Source organism: Balaenoptera physalus, assembly GCF_965194825.1.
Source record: "Balaenoptera physalus genome assembly, chromosome: 2".
NCBI classification, from domain to species: Eukaryota; Metazoa; Chordata; class Mammalia; order Artiodactyla; family Balaenopteridae; genus Balaenoptera; species Balaenoptera physalus.
In genome coordinates, this window is record NC_138883.1 from 15,366,352 (window position 1) to 15,385,482 (window position 19,131).

Below are 19,131 nucleotides of genomic sequence, written 5' to 3' on the forward strand. Positions count from 1 at the left end.
CTATCTTCTAAGATATGGTTCCAGCATTACTTTCACTGGAAAACTTTCTTTATGCTCTTCCTCACCTGTGAGAAAGGATGATGAAGTAAAAAATGATAGAAAGCTAAGAGAGGGGGTAGTATTTGCTTGGTTATTTTTATCTTTTCCTCTCTGCTGTTACTTAACCTGTGGTTAGGGAGGTTGATTTTGGCCATGATATGTTTATCAGGGATACAGAGGAAGTGCTCCCAGGTCTATTTTGTTACTGCCTGTACAGAGCCAGATGCTCTGGGGCTCTACTGGGGTATATGGAGTTTTAAAGCTTTTGGCCAGTTGTGGTTCACTTTGTGTGTGATGAACTTAGCCAGAGAGAAGAGGCATTGATAGAAAGGGCAGTGCCTCTCTGACTATTCCTCACTTTATACTTGTCTTGTGAAATTTTAATCTCTACATAGTATACTATAGCAAGAGGTAGATATCTTTGTTTTAGCTAGATATTTGCTGATTACTCTCTAGTTCCCAAATATTAAAGACTCTTAGGAGGAGCAAATCATCTCCTCTAGTTCATTTGGGCTTTCTGCAAGTGTGACTTGATGGAGAGCCAGATACAAAATATATTCTGTATCTTTTTATGTAAGCCATTCATTCTACCCATTTGGGGACTTAGATAGTAATTTTACTTTGTAGAAACTTTCTAGCTAGGTACTAAATGACATTTCTCATTCAGATGGGTGGAGGGCATGGGTTCTTAAAGTTAATTATAGTTATGGGAACATAATAATAATGATGATGATAACAAACATTTATATAACATTAAGGATATGCCAAGCACTCTTCTAATTCCTTTATATATGTTAACCCTATGAGGTTTTATTTTTATTATTCCTACTTAGGAGGTGAGGAACCTAAGGTACAGAGAGGCTAAATAATTGCCCAAAGTCATCCAGTTAGTGAGAGATGGAGCTGGTGTTTAAACCTAGGCAGTCTGGTACCAGAATCTGTGCTGTAAACCAGAGATTGGCAGAACTTTCTACAACATGTCAGATAGTAAATATTTTAGGCTTGTGAGCCATGCAGTCTCTGTCACAGCTACTCCAGCTCTGCACTGTAGTGTGAAAGCAGTCATAGGCAGCTTATAAAGGAATAGGTGTGGCTGTGTTCCAGTAGAACTTTATTTACAAAAAGCAGGGTACAGGCCTGAGGGTTGTAATTTGCCTGCCCCTGCTTCTAAACCAGTGCTTTTCAAAGTATGTGTTGTGGGTGGGTCCTTGTGGTTTCTTCTTTAACTCTGTCGTTACTTAGAATTGTACTGATAGTTGCCAGATATTTGGAGGATTTTCTGCATAACTTTCTGTTATTCTGATTTAATTCTGTCTTTGTTAGAGAACATACTCGGTATTTTAATTTTTAAAAATTTGTTTAGGCTTATTTTGTAATTCACAATTTTGTGATCTTCATGAGGTTTCCTGTGCACTTTGAAAAAATACGGGAAAATATGTATTCTATTTCTTTTTTCTCCTCCTGTTTGTTGTGCTATTGTTGTCATTCATTTTACTTCTTTCATTTTCATTCATTTTACATGCTTTGTAAACTCCATTATAACTGTTGTGATTTTTCCTTAAACAGTTAGTTTTCAAAGAAAATTAAAAGTAAGAAAAGTCTTATTTACATATTTACCATTTGGGTACTCTTCATTGATATGTGTAAATTAAGTCTCTCTTTGGTATCATTTTCCTTCTGCCTGAAGAAACTTCTGGTATCGTATCTTATAGTGATGATTTGTTGTTGATGAATTTTCTCATCTTTTGTTTATTTGAAAAAGACTTAATTTTGACCCAGTTTTCAAAAGATATTTTTTGGTAAGTATATAATTCTGTGTTGACTTTTTTCCCCCTCAGCACTTTAGAGAGGTTATTCATTGTCATCTGATATGCATAGCTTCAGATGAGAAGCCCAGGATTATTTTTAAATCTTTGTCCTTACACACCAAAATTCTCTCTCTTTTTTGGCCACTTTTAAGGTTTTCCTCTTTAGCACTGGTTTCAGCAGTTTGATGCCCATGTGTGTGGATGTGTTTTTTCTGTGTGTGTGATTTATCCTGCTTGAAGTTTATTGAGCATCTTAGATTTGTGGGTTTATGTTTTTTATCAAACTGAGAAATTTTTGGCCATTATTTCTTCAGTTTTGTTTTTCTTTTCTTCCATCTTTCTTCTCCTTTTGGAATCACAATTACCTGTACATTAGACCACTTGAAATTTTTCTGAAGGTAACTGAGGCTCTGTTAATTTTGTTCCCTTTTTCCTTCTATGCTTTATTTTTGATAGCTTCTGTTGCTATGTCTTCAAGTTCATTTATTTTTTCTTCATTGTCTAAGCTGCTGGTAATCCTTTGGAGTGAATTTTCATTTCAGATAATTTAACATTTATATTTAAAGTTCAACATGTTTTTCTTTTATATCTTCCATTTCTCTTTTTATTCTTTATGTGTTTGTTTTAAAATAATTCTGGAGCGTCTTGAACATTTCCATCTTAACAGCCAATGTCTTCTAATTTTAATCATTTCTGTGATTCCTGGGTCTATTTCTATTAACTGATTTTTCTCCTGGGTATTTTTTTTCCTCTTTTTTAACATGTTCAGTAATTTTTTTTATTGGATGCTGGACATTGTGTATATTACATTCTGAATTACATTCTGAATTACATTACATTCTGAATTACATTACATTCTGAATTACATTCTGAATGCTGGATTTTGTGGTATCCCTTTAAAGCATATTGGACATTGTTTTTATAGGTAGTTAAGTTCCTTGTGGATCAGTTTGGTCCTTTTGAAAAGCTTGCTTTCAAGCTTTTTTTGGTCAAGGCTAGAGTAGCTTTTCCTCTAGGACTACTGGTTTAACTTCACTACTATCGTGTGACCCTCCTGGAATCTCTACTGAATACACAGTGAATTCGAGGATATACCTCCATTCTTGCTATTGGGAATTTGAGTGATCCTGACCCTTTATGATCTCTGGGAATTGTTTGGCTTTAGCTCCCCAGTAATTGTTCTTTTTTCAGAATTTGTTCTTTGCATGGCCTCATGGATTTCAGCCTATACATGCAAACATAGGTGTTCTCAAGGGGACCCATAAACAGATTTTCTAGAGTTCTTTCTCTGCTCTGCAAATTCTAGCCATCTTGGCCTCTCTGAACTCCAGGCTCTATCTTCTCAAATCAGCAAGTCTTCTGGGCTCTGTTTGGATTCCACCTTTCTGTGCTATAGTCTGGAAAATGCCACCTAAATGAAGGCTGGGGCAATTGCAGAACTTACCTTGTTTGCTTCCCCCTCATTCAGGGTTTACAGTGCTTCACTTCCTGTTAAGACTGTCCAAAAATATTTGTTTTATATATTTTGTACAGTTTTCTAGTTGTTTACGGCAGGGGGGCAAGTTCAGACCCTGATACTCCTTCATAACCAAAGGCCATCTTTCATGTTTCCTAACCTCTCTCATACTTCCCATCTCACTGTCCCCTCTTTTCAGCTCAGTCTCTTCATCTCCCTCTAATCTCCTATATAACTCTTCCACTGAGGATTTTTTTTTCTTTTTTCCACTGAGTTTTTAATTTCATTTATTTTTCATTTCTAGAAATTGTTTGCTTCCTTAAATTTGCTGGAATACTTTTTATAGTCTCCCATTCTTGTCTCATATGAAGATATTTTGGAGCCTTAATTTTATTTCTCTACTCACATTAAGCTTATTTTATATTATCTGATAATTTCAATGTCTGATGCTTTTTAAGACTGATTTTGTTGTTTGTGGTGACTTGCTGATTCTCACTCATGGTCCCTTATTTCCTCTGGTTATTAGGTGTGGGGGTTGTTTGTTTTAAGTTTATTTTTATTGACTTGCTACTTGTGGGAATTCTTCGAGGGATGGATTGATGTATCAGTCCTCCATATAGGATTTATATTTGCCTGTGCCACATAGTTGAAAATGCTTGAAAACTCTGCAACCCTTAGGACCACTCTGAATGAAATTTTTCATTTGAAGGATTCATGATTCATGTGGATATAGGCCCTACAACCATGTGAAGGTTGTTTGTGGCTACATATTTTCAGGAGGGTTTTTTTCCCCCTTCATGCATCACTGCCCCTTTCTTTGAAAAGGCATGGTTTCCTGTTCTCCCTTACTCTGAGGAGTTACTGCTTTAGTCAAATGTCTGCAATTCAAATCCCTACCTTGGGCAGGCCCTAAACTTTATCTCCTATTCCTCTTCAGCCTGAAGAACAAAAATCAGGCTTACCAGGAGTTAGCTGATACCTTTAGAGTAAAGTGGGTATAGGAGCTCTCTTACTTCCAGGATTCCCATAGGAAATCACTTTGTTTTTGTTCTCATATTTCTTAATTCCTTGACAGCTCAACAGTGCATTTAAAAAGATGTTTTTTCATTTTATCTAGCATTTTTAGTTTTTGGCAAGAGAGATGTTTAGGGTGTTCTGTCAATCCTACTGTTAGAAATGGAAGTCTTCTTTTTCTCATATGAAGAACTACACATATATGCAAATATTAACAAGATGAAATACATCCAGCCTTTCTCTATGAGGCCTATAAAATATAAGTGTGTAAGTTTTAATACCCATGTTTATAATACCCATGAGTAGAATTTGTTTGCCATTTATAATTTGGTTCCTTTTTTATTTGTTTACTTTTTTATTCCCCCTGCTCCCTGGTCTTCTTGGACATAATTCAGCGCTTGGTTTCAGTTGGACTTGATTCAAAGAATGCAGTTTGCGTTTGGGATTGGAAAAGGGGAAAAATGTTATCTATGGCTCCAGGTCACACAGATAGAGTAAGTATTCTCCTTTGGAGTTTCTAATGGGTACTGTGTGGGAAAAAGGCAGAGAAGAGTCAGGGGATTTTATGTTTCTGTGTTTTGTTATTGCCAATTGCTCATGTGTAATTAAAATTTTTAAAAGCAGTTATAAATACTCATAAAATTTTAGAATGCATATATGTATTGTAGTACTCAAAAACATGACTTGATATGTATAGTTTTAGCATAAAACCTTTAACCCAGTGTTTGCTTTGGCAAAAATGATGAGTTTTAAGTTATTCAAATCTAAATTTAAAAATTGAATGGTTCATGCCTAGGCTGTATTTATTATTCAGTTTGATATATCACTGATTTATTACATATGCATCATAGTTAAGGTGAATACTGTTGCATGTATGAATTTGAAATTATGTTAGAGACCTAACATTTTTCACTTTGGAAACTTGTTAAAAATACATTCCTTATTCCAAGTTGTATGAAATTAATATAATGAATACTTTGTCTTAAACTCTTTAAAATGTCTGATTTTTTGGTGTATCTGCTGTATTCTGCTATCTGGTAGTCTTTACCATGTTTCTTTGACACCTGTCTGCATAATCACCTAACCTGAACCAGCACAGGAGCTATAGTCGTTGATTCTATTTGGGGAAAATCTATGAATCTGTAAGAGTTGTATAAAAATTTTTAATGTATTTGCATTTTGGAAAATAAACTTGGTTTTCAGCAGATTCTCAGAGGGGCCTGTTATACGCAAACACAATTTAGATAATTATTAAAGTGTTAGGTACACTTTATTAGACAGTTGTGTATTCTGACTTACTTAGATCAAAGCATTTCACACATTAGTACTTTGGACTTAGTAAGTAGACTGATTACTATGAAAAATGGTACTGTCATTGGAATTTTTGAAAAGTATTTTTGTGGTTAGTATTTTAAAGGTGCATCAGTATGTTTTTCATTTAATCTGTATTATGGTGAGTTGTGAAACATTAATTTATAAGATGTATTCTTTCTTCATTATCACTAAAGACTATCACTTGGTAAATTTTTAGAGGTAGTAGGCATATTAGGTGATTATGCAAGCAGATGTCAAAGAAACATGGTAAAGACTACCAGATAGCAGAATTGTTTTTTATCTGTTATGAGATTATTTTTCAAATATTAATTTTTCTTTCATTTATTATTAAAGTATATATTTCTGATGCATATTTTATTTCAGCTGGGTTTTTTCTTGTTTGATTTTGTAACAAAAATTGTTCGTGTATTTATAATTTATGGAATCTTAGAAAAAAATGAAGCCTGGGGATCTCCAAAATGTAAGTTAGTTTTGTTTGACCCATAAACAATTAAAAAAACCTGAAGACTAGAAACAGAGTTTTTACTGTGAAATAAATGTTTGAATCTTTTATGTAGGTAGTTCTGTGTGATAGAAAGTTACAAAAATGTTCTCTATTTCTGGCTGTATAAGTGTTGTGTATGTTCTATTCATTATCTTTCCTCTTTAGAAATTATGCACTTACCTGCCTCATTCCCTGCTTCTGTTGAATCATTCTTGTTATTTATAGACCAAATTTTTTTTTTTAATTAGAAAGAGGTGTTAATTTTCACTCCACTAGTTGCTTCATATGGTTCATAGAAACTAAGAAATAGTTTTTATTCCTTATCATTTACATACTTTATTTCTCATAGGATCTTGAAGTGTAGGATTCTGATTATTATTTATTGAAGAATATTGTTTTATGATATGTAGGGTTTGGGGCTATTTGGGCTTTTGGACAGGATTCTTAAATGATTCTGAAAATAAGTATTTTAATCATGAATCTGATTTGTTTACAGATATTTGATATTTCTTGGGATTTGTACCAGCCAAATAAACTGGTCAGCTGTGGTGTAAAACATATCAAGGTACTAGAAGGGTCTTGCTTTATAATAGTCATGATTACTTATTCTGTGCCACTAAGCACATATCATACTACAATTTAGGATATATATATATATATATATATATATATATATATATATATATATGTATATACACATACACACACACATACACACACACATATTTGTGTGTGTGTATATATACGTGCATGGGTATATATATATATGTATAGAGAGAGAGAGAGACAGAGTGAGAGAGAGACAGAGAGAGAGGGAGAGAGAGACAGAGAAAGAGGTAGATGAAAAAAAGATTAGTATGTTGCTCTCTGATATTTTTGAAGCTGAGCAATTCCTTTACTCGTAAAACTTAAAAATAAGAGAGATACGCATTTGGAATGATTTGTTCATTTTTGGAAGAAGATAGGGAAGTCAAACATAAATCTTCATGATGAGGGTTTTTGTTCTTTTATGTGGATTCAGGTAAATTTAATGTTTGCAGAAAGAAAGAAATGAATATGGGACAGGGCAGGAGTATACACATTAAATAGTTCTGCATAAAGAAATTAGGCCCAGAGAATAAGTTCAACTTTATAATAAGTAAATTACCACTTAAAGTAATATAATTTATTAATATTATGTACTTAAAAGATCTTACCTGATCTTCAAGATCTTATTCTAAGACCTAAAGATCTAAGTTTAAAATCTGAAGCCTCAAAGAACTAAAAATGATCACTTACCCATTCAAATAGCTCATGAATGCTTTAATCAATGTATGATTTTTAAATTTAAAAATCTCTGTGATTTCTGTGCATAAGTATAGCTGGTTCTCTTCCTTTCAGTAAGTCCCAATTTCAGTCTATTTTTTTCTTCTAAATCAGTGATTCTCAACTTTGGCTGCATATTAAAATCATCTGGGGGAAATTAATGACACAGTATACCTGAACCCCCACTGAAATAAATTGAGACAGAATCTCTGGAGAGTGAAGCCCAGGTATCCAAATGATTTTTATGCTCAGCAGGAGTTAAGAACCATTGTTCTAGAATCCAGATCAGTGCTGTCCCATAGAGTAACCACTAGGTAGATGTGGCTCTTGAGCATTTGAAATGTGACTGCCAGTGTGACTGAAGAAATGAATATTAGTTTCATTTTCATTGCTAACCCTTCCCAACTTTTTAATCTGTCTAAAAGATTATGTAGTTTTTTTTTTCAGAAACCTAAGGGAAACAGCATATTTTTAAAATAGTTTAGTTCAACCCCCCCTTATTCTTACAGTAAGGATTGAAACAGTGATTTATCTGCTGTAACATAGCTAATGACAACACTAGGATGAGGATGCGACCATTGAACGCTATTGTATCATAAGGGAGTTTCTTAGGTAATTTCTAGTCTGCTGCTCTAATATAGCATCAAAGTATTGGAAATGTTTTTGGTTATATTATGAGCATTCTTTGGTAATTCGATTATACTATGTACTTTTTAGTTCTGGAGTTTATGTGGAAATGCTCTGACCCCAAAACGAGGGGTCTTTGGTAAGACTGGTGACCTTCAGACGATATTGTGCCTGGCCTGTGCAAGGGATGAATTAACATATTCTGGTGCACTCAATGGGGATATATATGTTTGGAAAGGAATTAATCTTATACGAACAATACAAGGAGCTCATACTGTAAGTATATTTAAATATTTTAAACACTTTTAGGTATTAATTACTTACCTTCTTGTCTTAGAACAAAAGGTTCCATAATATAGCAGACTTTCTGTTCAATTCAGTAACTTGAAAACTACTATTACAATTGAATTAATTTGTCTGTTTGTTTTCAAGATTTCAATGACGAAACATTATGCAATTAAATTAGTATAATTATTATTTTGTTCAAACCATTGCTTTAGTATGGTGTCTTTCATTGTTGAAAAAAAGCTTGTTAACTTTAACCTGAAAGTATCCTAGATTAACCACATTAGAATAAAACTAGTGCTTTTTTAGCCAATTTACCAGTGGGAAATTTGGGGATAGCTCTAGGATAAAATTAACTTTTTAATTTTAATATCATTGATTCATTAAGTGAGTGGCAAAGGAATTTAATTTTTGTACTTCATGAGATGTTCATATAAATAAGTTATCAGGAAAAAAAAAAAAGCTGTTGTTGAAGGCTTTTAGTGTTTTTAGGGACTTCCCTGGCTGTCCCAGGTTCGATCCCTGGTCGGGGAACTAAGATCCCACATGCCATGTGGTATGGCCAAAAATAGTTTAAAAAACAAACAAACAAACAAAAATCTTCTAGTGTTTTTTGATTTGGGCTTTTTTAGCAGTTGAGTCCCTCACATAGTGAGGGGAGCTAGAAAGCACAGAGCTGCCATATTGGTAGCAGGACAATCTCAAGTAGAAAAGCGATTACATATATTAATATGAATCACTATTAAATATATATTACATATTAAATATATTAAAGAACCACTTAGAGCAGGACTTGCTTTAAGCAAAATGCCTAAAGACCAGAAATAGCAGACTCTAACAAAGGTTGTGGCAATTCACATTTTCACCATCAATATATAAAAATACCAGTTTCTTCCTCATACTCATCAGCACAGGTTGTGTCCACTATTGTAAATTTTTGCTTGTCTTCTGGGTGAAAAATAATAACTATTTGTTTTAGTTTTCTTTCCTGTCTATTTGTGAAATTTCATGTATTTATTGACTAGAGTTGACCCTTGAACAACATGGGTTTGAACTACAAGGGTCCACTTGTATGCAAATTATTTTCAATAGCAAATACTGTAGTACTACACAATTTGTGGTTGGTTGAATCCATGGATACCGCAGAACTTGCAGATATGGAGAACTTTGGATGTGGAGGTCCAATTCTAAGTTTTACTAGAATTTTTGACTACACAAAGGTCGGCACCCCTAACACCTGCATTGTTCAAGGGTCAACTGTACTTGAATTTCCTTTTCTATTAATTGGCTTTTCTTATCCTGTACTCTTTTTTTGTTACTGTTGTTGTTGGATTTTCTTTCCTTTATTCATTTGTATATTAGGGATATTAACCTTTAGACAGTCATACACATTGCAAATATTTCCCCAGTCTGTTTTTTTTTAACTTACGATATCTTTTCTCATATGAAAAATTGAAAATTTTTCCTTTATGCCTTGGTGGGTAACCTGCCATGCTTAAAAAGTTCTCTCACAGCCCAAAGTTACGTAAGTGTTCTGACTCTTCTAATATATTTGTTTCATTTTTTACATTTAGAATTTGGTCTTTATGTTTTTGTTTTTGTGTAATTCATTTCTATATATGGTATAAGGTTTGACTGAATTTTCTTTTATGTTATGCCCATATCATTAAATACCACCTTGGTCATATACTGAGTTCCTATATATGCATAGATTTGTTTCTAGATTATCATTTGTGTTTTCTGATGTATTTGATTATTCCTATGCCATATCAAAAAAATTTTAAGTGGATTTCTACCATCATATATAGTATATTTTCTTAAAAAGCATATATTGTTAAATTATTTTATTCCCTCTTCTAGGCAGGAATTTTTAGCATGAATGCTTGTGAAGAAGGCTTTGCTACTGGTGGCAGAGATGGCTGTATTCGTCTTTGGGATTTAACTTTTAAACCAATAACTGTGATTGATCTCAGGGAGACAGACCAGGGGTACAAAGGTAATAACAGAACAAATATCTCATTACTAGCCAAATTCTAAATGTACCAAGGGTTGTCGGTTTCTTTCACTAAACTTCAAAGTATGTTTTGTAAAATAAATGAGACTTATATTTGCTCCTTCATACTGTATACATTTTAATTAAAATCCTTCTGCTGAAGAGGGGAAATTTTGCCTGAAGACCATCTAGGTTTACTGTTGCGACAGAGATTCTTTTCATGTCTAATGCCTGTTTTAATGGGACCCACAGAGAGATTTGATAGGTACTTAACTTTGGTAACCTTAAATTTTGAAAATATATTACTATTAGAACGCTAAATGTAACTGTTTAGCAAATAAACTGTTGAAAATAGTGTGTTGAGAGCTGGGGAACTTTTGTTTAGGATTATTTAAATTCATGTATATGTGTTTTTCCTTCATCCAGATTTGTCAGCCATCAGGAGGTAATTTTTCCTTTGGGGGGGGGTTTTAAAAATTGATGTAATAAAACAGAATCTTTCACTATAAAATTAAATGTATTATCCACTAGTGTGGTATTATAAGAGTAGGATTGGAAGTTACACAAGTCTATGTTTAAGCCATATTTCAGTCACTTATTAGATGTGTGACCTTGAGCTGCATACCTCATCTGTAAAATGAGAATAAGAGTAACTATTTCATAGAATTAAATGAGCTAATATATGTAAAATATTTAGAAGAGTGTCTGGCACATAACTATCATCCAGTAAGTGTTAACTGTTATACTGTTTTCATTAGTTTTGCTGAGCATTATTGTACTTTAAAGTTTACAAAATAATTTGACACTTTTTCTTATTTGATTCTTACATTGTAAGTTACACAGCAGCTTAATGTTGACCATACTATATAGATGAGAAAACTGAGAAAAACACTAGCTCTCCTGAGGTTACAAAAGGGATTGTATATAAAAAAAAGTAGGAGTCTCTCTTCTTAATGATTTTATGAGCACATTGAATAAATGAAATATAAACACGAGAAAAGTCAGATTATTATAAGAGAAAAATAATACAGTTCTTGAATGGTGAATAATTTCTCTGTGGATGATGCACACTATTGTTATAAGCCTTTGGCTGAGGAAGTGATCAGACTATGACTGATGTTGTCCAATAAGGAAGAAGAGTGTATGCCCTGAAGGATGGGTAGAAATTAGGTATATAAAAATAGAAATAGTCCACATAGAAAACAGTACAGATAAATGAAGAAAATGTGTGGATCCAAGACTTTCAGATTCCTTTTATCTTATATCTAAGGTATAAAAAATAACAGTGGTTTAGGCAGATTGGCATTCTGTTATTACAGTACTGATCTTAAATACAATTCAATTTGACTAGGTTTGTCTGTAAGGAGTGTTTGTTGGCGAGGTGACCACATTCTAGTTGGAACACAGGACAGCGAAATTTTTGAAATTGTGGTGCATGAAAGAAACAAACCTTTCCTAATTATGCAAGGGCATTGTGAAGGTGAACTTTGGGCACTTGCCGTCCATCCTACTAAACCTTTGGCCGTGACTGGAAGTGATGATCGTTCAGTCAGGTAAGCAATTCATAAAGTAATTGCATAGGCTGGAATTTGAATTTGTCCTTAGAGAAGCATAAGAAAAACTTTTTAAAAAACCCTTAGTTTTAAATTTTATCTGCTTATGGTATAACAAATGAATATAATAGGTGCTTAAAATTAATAGAATTAACAACTATTTATAAGATTTGGGTTTTTCTCTTAAAAACCTAAGTTGGAGTTTGTTCCATATCAAAATGTGCAGAATTACCTTTTTAACAGCTATATAATATTCCACTGTGTATTGTAATTTATTCAATTAATCTATCATTGATGGGAGTTTAGGTTCTTCCAGTTTTGTGCTTCTAAATACACTGCTTGCAGCGAATGTCTTTATACCTTTGCCATTTCGTACTTGTGTAAATATGAATATTTCTATGGTAAATTCTTAGCAGTGTTCAAAAGACATATGCATTTAAAATTTTGATAGATAATGCCTTACACAGAGGCAATAACAATTTACATACCTTACAGCAATGTGTGACAGTGCCTGTTTTCCCACACCCTTGCCAGCACTAATTATTATCCCAAAAGGTGAAAAATGATATCTTGTTATATTTTGAAAACATGCTTTTCTCTCATACTGAGGGGTCTTGAGTATGTTTTCATACGTTTGGAGGACATTTGTATTTTCTTTTCTTTGACCTGTCTGTTCAGGCTCTTTGCGTATTTTCCATTAGTACACTGGTCTTTTTCTAATTATTTTAATATAGGATCTAATACCTGTCTACATATGAAAGCAGCAATTAGCCTTTTGTCTATGACAGTGGTTTTTAAAGTGTGATTTCTGGACCAGCAGCATCAGCATTACAGGGGAACTTGTAAGAAATGCAGATTATCGTGCATTATACAGGACCTTGTATCAGAAATCAACCAATTTGGGGTTTTCCAGGTAGCTGTGATGTACACTAAAGTTTGGGAACTACTGGTCAGTGATGTGAGTTGAGATATTTTTTCCACTTCGATGCCTTTGTTACTTGCTTTTATACTATGTTTAGGTTTTTTGCTATGAAGAAGTTTTTGTTGTTATTTTGTTTTATGCAGCTGAATTTATCAGCATTTTCTTTTATGACTTCTGAGTTTTCTAGCATAGAGAAATCCTCCCTAAAGTTAAAAAGTTTTCCAGTATATTCTTCTAGTACATTAGTGGGTTTATTTTTTATGTTTAACTCCTAATCTATGTAAAGTTTACTTTAGTGTAACAAGTGAGGTGGGGATGCAACCTAATTCTTTCCAGATAACTACTGATATTTTAAATGGTATGTTAGTCAATCATGCCATTTACTATCTCTGTGTTACTTAGTTTTATGTAGGTGGGAGATGCTATACCTCTGGGTTCACATAGAAACTCGCTGTGGGGCTACACTTCACCCACATGGTTTGCTAGGAACTATTGTTTAGTTTCTTGCATTTTAGGAGGACTGCTGTCATTAGCTGCTGCATAACTATGAAAAAAGGACAACTGGTCCTTTAAAAAGTAATTGTGTTACCTGTAAACTGGGTTCACCTCTTGGTGGGTGTCGAACCAAAAGACACAGTCAAGCCAAAGATTGGGAGAAGGATTTATATTACTTGAAGCAAGTAAGGAGAACACCAGGGATCTTTCCCAAACCCGTGTCTCCCCAATAGCAAAATTGGGGGAGTTTTAAGCTAAGGGCATATATTCATGAAGGGGCTTGGGCAGAAGAGAATTCAGCATAGAATTAGGGCAAAAGTCAACAGTCCAAGCTTTAGTTGATTGAAATCACAAGGGTCAGAAAAGGTCAAAATCATCACCCATTAGGTTCCAGTTGATCTGGTAGTTGAGCACTTCTGGCTAATCTTTACCACTGAAACAGAACTGGGAGATTTTACAATTGATTTATTATCTTTGCTATTGATAACAATCATTTGATTCTGCATCCTTTTGTTTCCTTAACGTCATTAATTACTGAGACCTGTACAAGGACAAGCGGTGTGGCCAGGCTTAGATCACAAAATGACCTAGGCCAAAAAATGACTTCTGTCAAGAAAGCCATGCCTGGTTCTCTTTCTCTGGAGGCTCCCTACTCTATCTGCTTACAATTGCTCAGACTTCTGTTTCTATTACTGGTGGGCAAGTTATTCAGAAAGAACTCTTCCATTGAAAACAACTAAAAATGCTGATTAAAATGTAAATCACCTTTAAACTGTTCTTTGAACAGTTTAAAGGAACTATCAGACACATTGCGAAAAAAAATGGGAATTTAGGAGCAGTTGTGGGCCAAAGCCACTTTTGCACTGAGGGCATTTTTCTTCCATTGATTAAACTTGGGCTCTTTATGGCTTTCTACTGGGGCATAGGGGCAGAAGTCAAGACCAGGGCTTGCCCAAGGGGAGTAGTCCAAAACACCATGCTAGAACTATAGATTAAGCTATGAAAAAATATCCCCTGCAAATTTATGTGGGGATGGAGATCTTGCTTCTTGTTTCAACTTTTGATAGCACAGGAAGTATATAAAGCAGCTTGATGTTATTATTCAAACAACATTAATAGTTCCAATAACTTTACCACAGTGTTGTTTACAAAACAAAATTCAGCTGAGTTAATTTGAAGACCTAAATGGCTTTATTAAATGCTTCATGAATTGGGCAGCATCCCATCTAGAAAGTAGAAAAGTGCTCTGAGGAGCTGTACAAAATGAGAGGTTTTTAAAGGCAGAAAAGGAGTGGGACAAGAAAGTCAAAAACAAAAGAAAGGATTATTTCAGGCAAGGTCACCTTCCTTTGAGGGAAGGGTAGGGGAGGTGGTCCATCAATCTGTCATGCAGATTACCTCATAACTGTGGATCGGAAATTTCAGAATGATTGGTTTAAAATTCCACTCCTGGGAGAAGCTGAAACTGCAGTTAGGTTAGTTATTAAGTTTTGGTTTGTTGATGTGAGGCTTAGCACAAGTGACTCCATTTTGGGCCTGTTGTTTCTTTTCTTTTCTCCCTCCCTCCCTCCCTCCCTCCCTTCCTTCCTTCAAACAGTTTCAAATTAGTTCTGCTTTTGCCTTATAATTTTAGGTTCAATTTATTAAGAAACAGTATCAGATCTGCAGCAAAAGCTAATTTCTAAAGCTATTCAGTGTTTAATAATGGTAGTTGAGGGAGTTCCCTGGCAATCCAGTGGTTAAGACTCTGTGCTTCTGATGCAGGGGGCACAGGTTTGATCCCTGGTCAGGGAACTAAGATCCCGCATGCCACAGAGCACAGCCAAAATAATAATAATAATGGTAGTTGAGGGCAATTTTGATTTGGAAAGATTTCAGTCTTGGCTCAGATCAAAATATCATAATAAAACTTTACCATTGCTAAGCCATTAACCTGCTGTGTAGTAGGGCAAGTCAGGATTTTTAGCTACTGTTCCTGATAAAAACTCAGAACCAGTAATGGTTAAATCCACTGGAGAAAATGAAGTTCACCTTTAACACTATTGGTTCTAAAACACATGATTCAAGTGTGTGTGGGTGTGTGTGCGCAAAATACTTGCAAAAGAATAATACAGTGAATACTCATAGGCTTTAAACAACTTACATTTTCAAGTAAATTTGTAAATTTGTCTAAGCCATTTTTCCCCATACATATTTTTATACCCCAATGTGATTCTATTTTACATTGTATTGGATTACTGTTTTCTCACTAATGTCTTTGAAAATACTCTAGCCTGTAGTTGTTTCATGCAAACTACTTGTAGAAGCTAATTCTTTATCACTTCAAACTTGCCATTGACTCCTCAAATAAACAACTGAGTAGTATTAGTAACATCTGTTGACTTATCAAGACTCAAGGAAAACCACTCAAAAGTATTTGCCTTGTTTTTAATTAACTGTTGATGTTGTTCCCAACACACTCAACTCTTTAAGCAACTGTTCTTGCCAAAAGGCTAATTGTCTTAAATTTATTTTTTTTGGACACATTTCTTCAGCTACTGCAATGTAAAATTATTTAGTTAATCCATTACCAATAGATAGCTTTCTTTGCTTGTCTAACAAATGAGCCACTCGAAAACTTACTTTTGTAAGTAAAACCTCATTCTGCTGTAATTTTAAATTTCTGATTTTTCTGACCATTGCTTTCCTGTGAGTTGAAAATATTGTGATGAGTGCTTAGTCTGGTAATGTTAATGTATCTTTGTATTCTGTCATTGCATAATAAACATAATGCATTACCATCTAATTCAATAGCGGTGTAATCCACACTCTACTGTGCCTTAAAAACGCAACATTCGAAGTTCACTTTTCTCTTGTTTTGACATGATGGGTATCTGCTGGAAATAAAAAATAATAAAATGCCATGATGTGACAATACACATAGGACTTGAGATTCTATCAGGTTATAATTGTGTCACTGCAATTTGTAGTGCACCAAAGTAGTGCAAGGTGATCTGTGTCACATACATCTACTATCTGTTTTGCAGGCACTCAGGTCCACCTCTGTAGTATGAAAGCAGCCATAGACAATATGAAAACAAACCGGTGTGGCTGTGTTCCCATAAAAATTGATCTGTGGACACTGAAATTTGAATTTCATGTAATTTTCTCATGTCTCAAAATGTTATTCTTTGAAAAATTTTTTCAACCATTTAAAAATGTAAAAGCAAGGAGGGGGATCAAGATGGCAGAGTAGGAAGACATGGAGCTCACTCCCCCCACAAACACGTCAAAAATACATCTACATGTGGAGTAATTCTCCTGGAAAACTAACTGGAAACTGACAGAAGAACTCCTATATAACCAAAGCTGCAAGAAATATTTTCATATAACTGGGTAGGATGGAAAAAAAAGATAATCAGGTCAGGACCTGCACCCCTGGGAAGGATCTGAAAGGAGAAGGTCTGCATGGAAGGATCCTTGCCCTGGAGAGCAAGCAGCTTGAGCTACAATCTGGGCATCCCAGTCCTAGGATCCTACGCAGAGGAGACAAGCTCCCTTACCTTCTGGGAGAACCACTGGGACAGACAGAAGGGCTAGAGCAGCCTAGACTCTACTTGCAAGGAGCGTGCACATGCTGACTTGCCAATAGTCAGGGTGGAGAGAGCCCTGCACTGGTGGCTGCCACCTCACCATACTCCCCAGTCTGAATGGGGAAAACACCCTGGCCCCGCTCACTCCATACCACAGCCTGACATGAGATCTGGGCCAACCAGGCCCTGGGAAAAGACGCAGAGACAGACCGTGGGCCTGGGGTGGTGGTGACCCCTGTCAGCACACACAGGAGCATGCAGCAGTTGGTCTCCCAGTGAGAGTGCCCTGTTCCTACTCACTGCACACTGCAGATTAGCGTTAGATCTGGGGCAGACCAACTCCTGGGAGAAGACTGCCAGAGAGACAGCCCAGATCTCTGGCAGCAGTGCAGCCTCAATTCCTGCAGCCACAGTACCCTGACCCCCAGCCCCAGCCTACTCCACACTACAGCCTTGTGCTAGATCTGGGACAAACACAACAGAGGAAGGGATGCAACCTCGGCCTGCTTCTAAGTGGAGCCGCAGATGCCTACACAGGTGGCATGTAGGTCCTCTGTGAGTGCACAGGCCTCATTTGCTTCAGCACTCACTTCCTTTGGGGCAGGGCACACACTCAAGGGCAACAGAGCCTGGTCAAGCCCGACCCTCAGGGCTTCTACTCCAACAACTGAGGAGCAGACCCTGTCCCTGACAGGGTGGCAATAGCCATGGAGCAGAGAGGGAGTCCTGCCTTACGCCCTGAACAGGCTTTAGATCCTCCAACACCAACTGCCCCTCCCCCCCACCGCCAACCCCTCCCGATCAAGAGGATAATGGCCAGCATACCCTGAGGAAAGATGTGGCTGGCATTCACACCAAAACCAGCCCTTGCACCAAAGGCATTGGACACACATAGTCTGCATAGGGACACTCCCACATAAAAACATCCCTATAAGACTGTAGTCAATAACAGTCTCTCCTAAATTCATGGAGACAGAGAAAGTTAAGTAAAATGAAAAGGCAGAGGAACTACTCCCAATTGAAAGAACAAGAGCAATTCCCTGAAAGAACAAATAATGAAAGAGAGCTCACCAGTCTACCAGACCCCAAGTTCAAAAAGGTGATAATAAAAATGCTAACTGAATTAAGAAGGATTATTGATAGGAAAGCAGATCGCTGTAACAAGGAACTAGAAACCGTAAAGATGAACCAGTCAAAAATAGACAATTCAAAAAAAAAATAGATAATTGCTGAGGTAAAAATCAATCTAGAAGCAACGAATAGCCAACTAAATGACACAGAAGAATGAATAAGTGATCTGAAAGATAGAATAATGGACATCACCCAATCAGAACAGCAGACAGAAAGACAAATGAAAAAAAAAAGCAATATATGAGACCTATGGGATAATATAAAATGTGCCATCCTATGCATAATAGGAGTTCCAGAAGGAGAAACGGGAGAGAAGGGGATCGAAAATGTATTTGAAGAAATTATAGCTGAAAACTTCCCAAACCTAAAGAAGGAAACAGATATACAGGTACAGGAAGCACAGAGGGTCCCAAACAAGATGAACCCAAACAGACCCACATCTAGACATATCATAATTGAAATGGTAAAAGTTAAAGAGAGGGTTCTAAATACAGCAAGAGAAAAACAAAGAGTCCGTTACAAGGGAACTTCCATAAAGATAACAGCTGATTTCTCTGCAGAAACTTTGCAGGCCAGAATGGAATGACATGATATATTGAAAGTCCTGAAAGAGAAAAACCTGCAACCTAGGATACTCTACCCAGCAAGATTATTATTTAGTATAGAAGGAGGGATAAAGAATTTCTCAGACAAGCAAAAATTAGAAGATTTCAGCAATACTACACCTACCCTGAAAGAAATATTGAAGGATCTTCTCTAAATAGAAGAGAAGCAAGAATCTATAGGAAAGGGAAACATCACAATAGGAAAGGCAATATATAGTAAGGATTAAAGGTCACTTAAATGAGCCAGATGTAGATGAAAAAGCAGTAAAAAAAAAAAAAATTGTATAAGTGATTATGATTACAATAAACAGTAAAAGAATAAGCATGAAAATGTAAAATAGAACATCAAAATTACAAAATGTGGGGGAGGGGAATATAAAATGTAGATCTTGTAGAATGTGTTTGAACTTGAATGACTGTCAGTTTAAAGCAAGTTGATATAGTGATGAGTCAACATACTAGAACTCTGTGGTAACCACAAATCAAAAACACATAATAGGGGGACTT

General features: G+C 35.5%; 1 protein-coding gene across 14 annotated transcripts in view; it reads left to right on the forward strand.

Annotated features, from left to right (window-relative positions):
- EML5 (EMAP like 5) overlaps positions 1 to 19,131 on the forward strand; it is a 166,668-nt gene that overhangs the window by 35,939 nt on the left and 111,598 nt on the right. For all 14 annotated transcript variants that reach the window (XR_014260948.1, XR_014260949.1, XR_014260950.1 and 11 more), the window contains exons 3-7: positions 4,713 to 4,811; positions 6,633 to 6,701; positions 8,159 to 8,344; positions 10,214 to 10,349; positions 11,698 to 11,899. Coding sequence is in view for 11 of the 14 variants with exons in the window: in XM_082451170.1 (XP_082307296.1) it covers positions 4,713 to 4,811; positions 6,633 to 6,701; positions 8,159 to 8,344; positions 10,214 to 10,349; positions 11,698 to 11,899 (692 nt within the window). In the remaining 3 variants the exon portion in view is untranslated. The remainder of the gene's footprint in view (positions 1 to 4,712; positions 4,812 to 6,632; positions 6,702 to 8,158; positions 8,345 to 10,213; positions 10,350 to 11,697; positions 11,900 to 19,131) is intronic.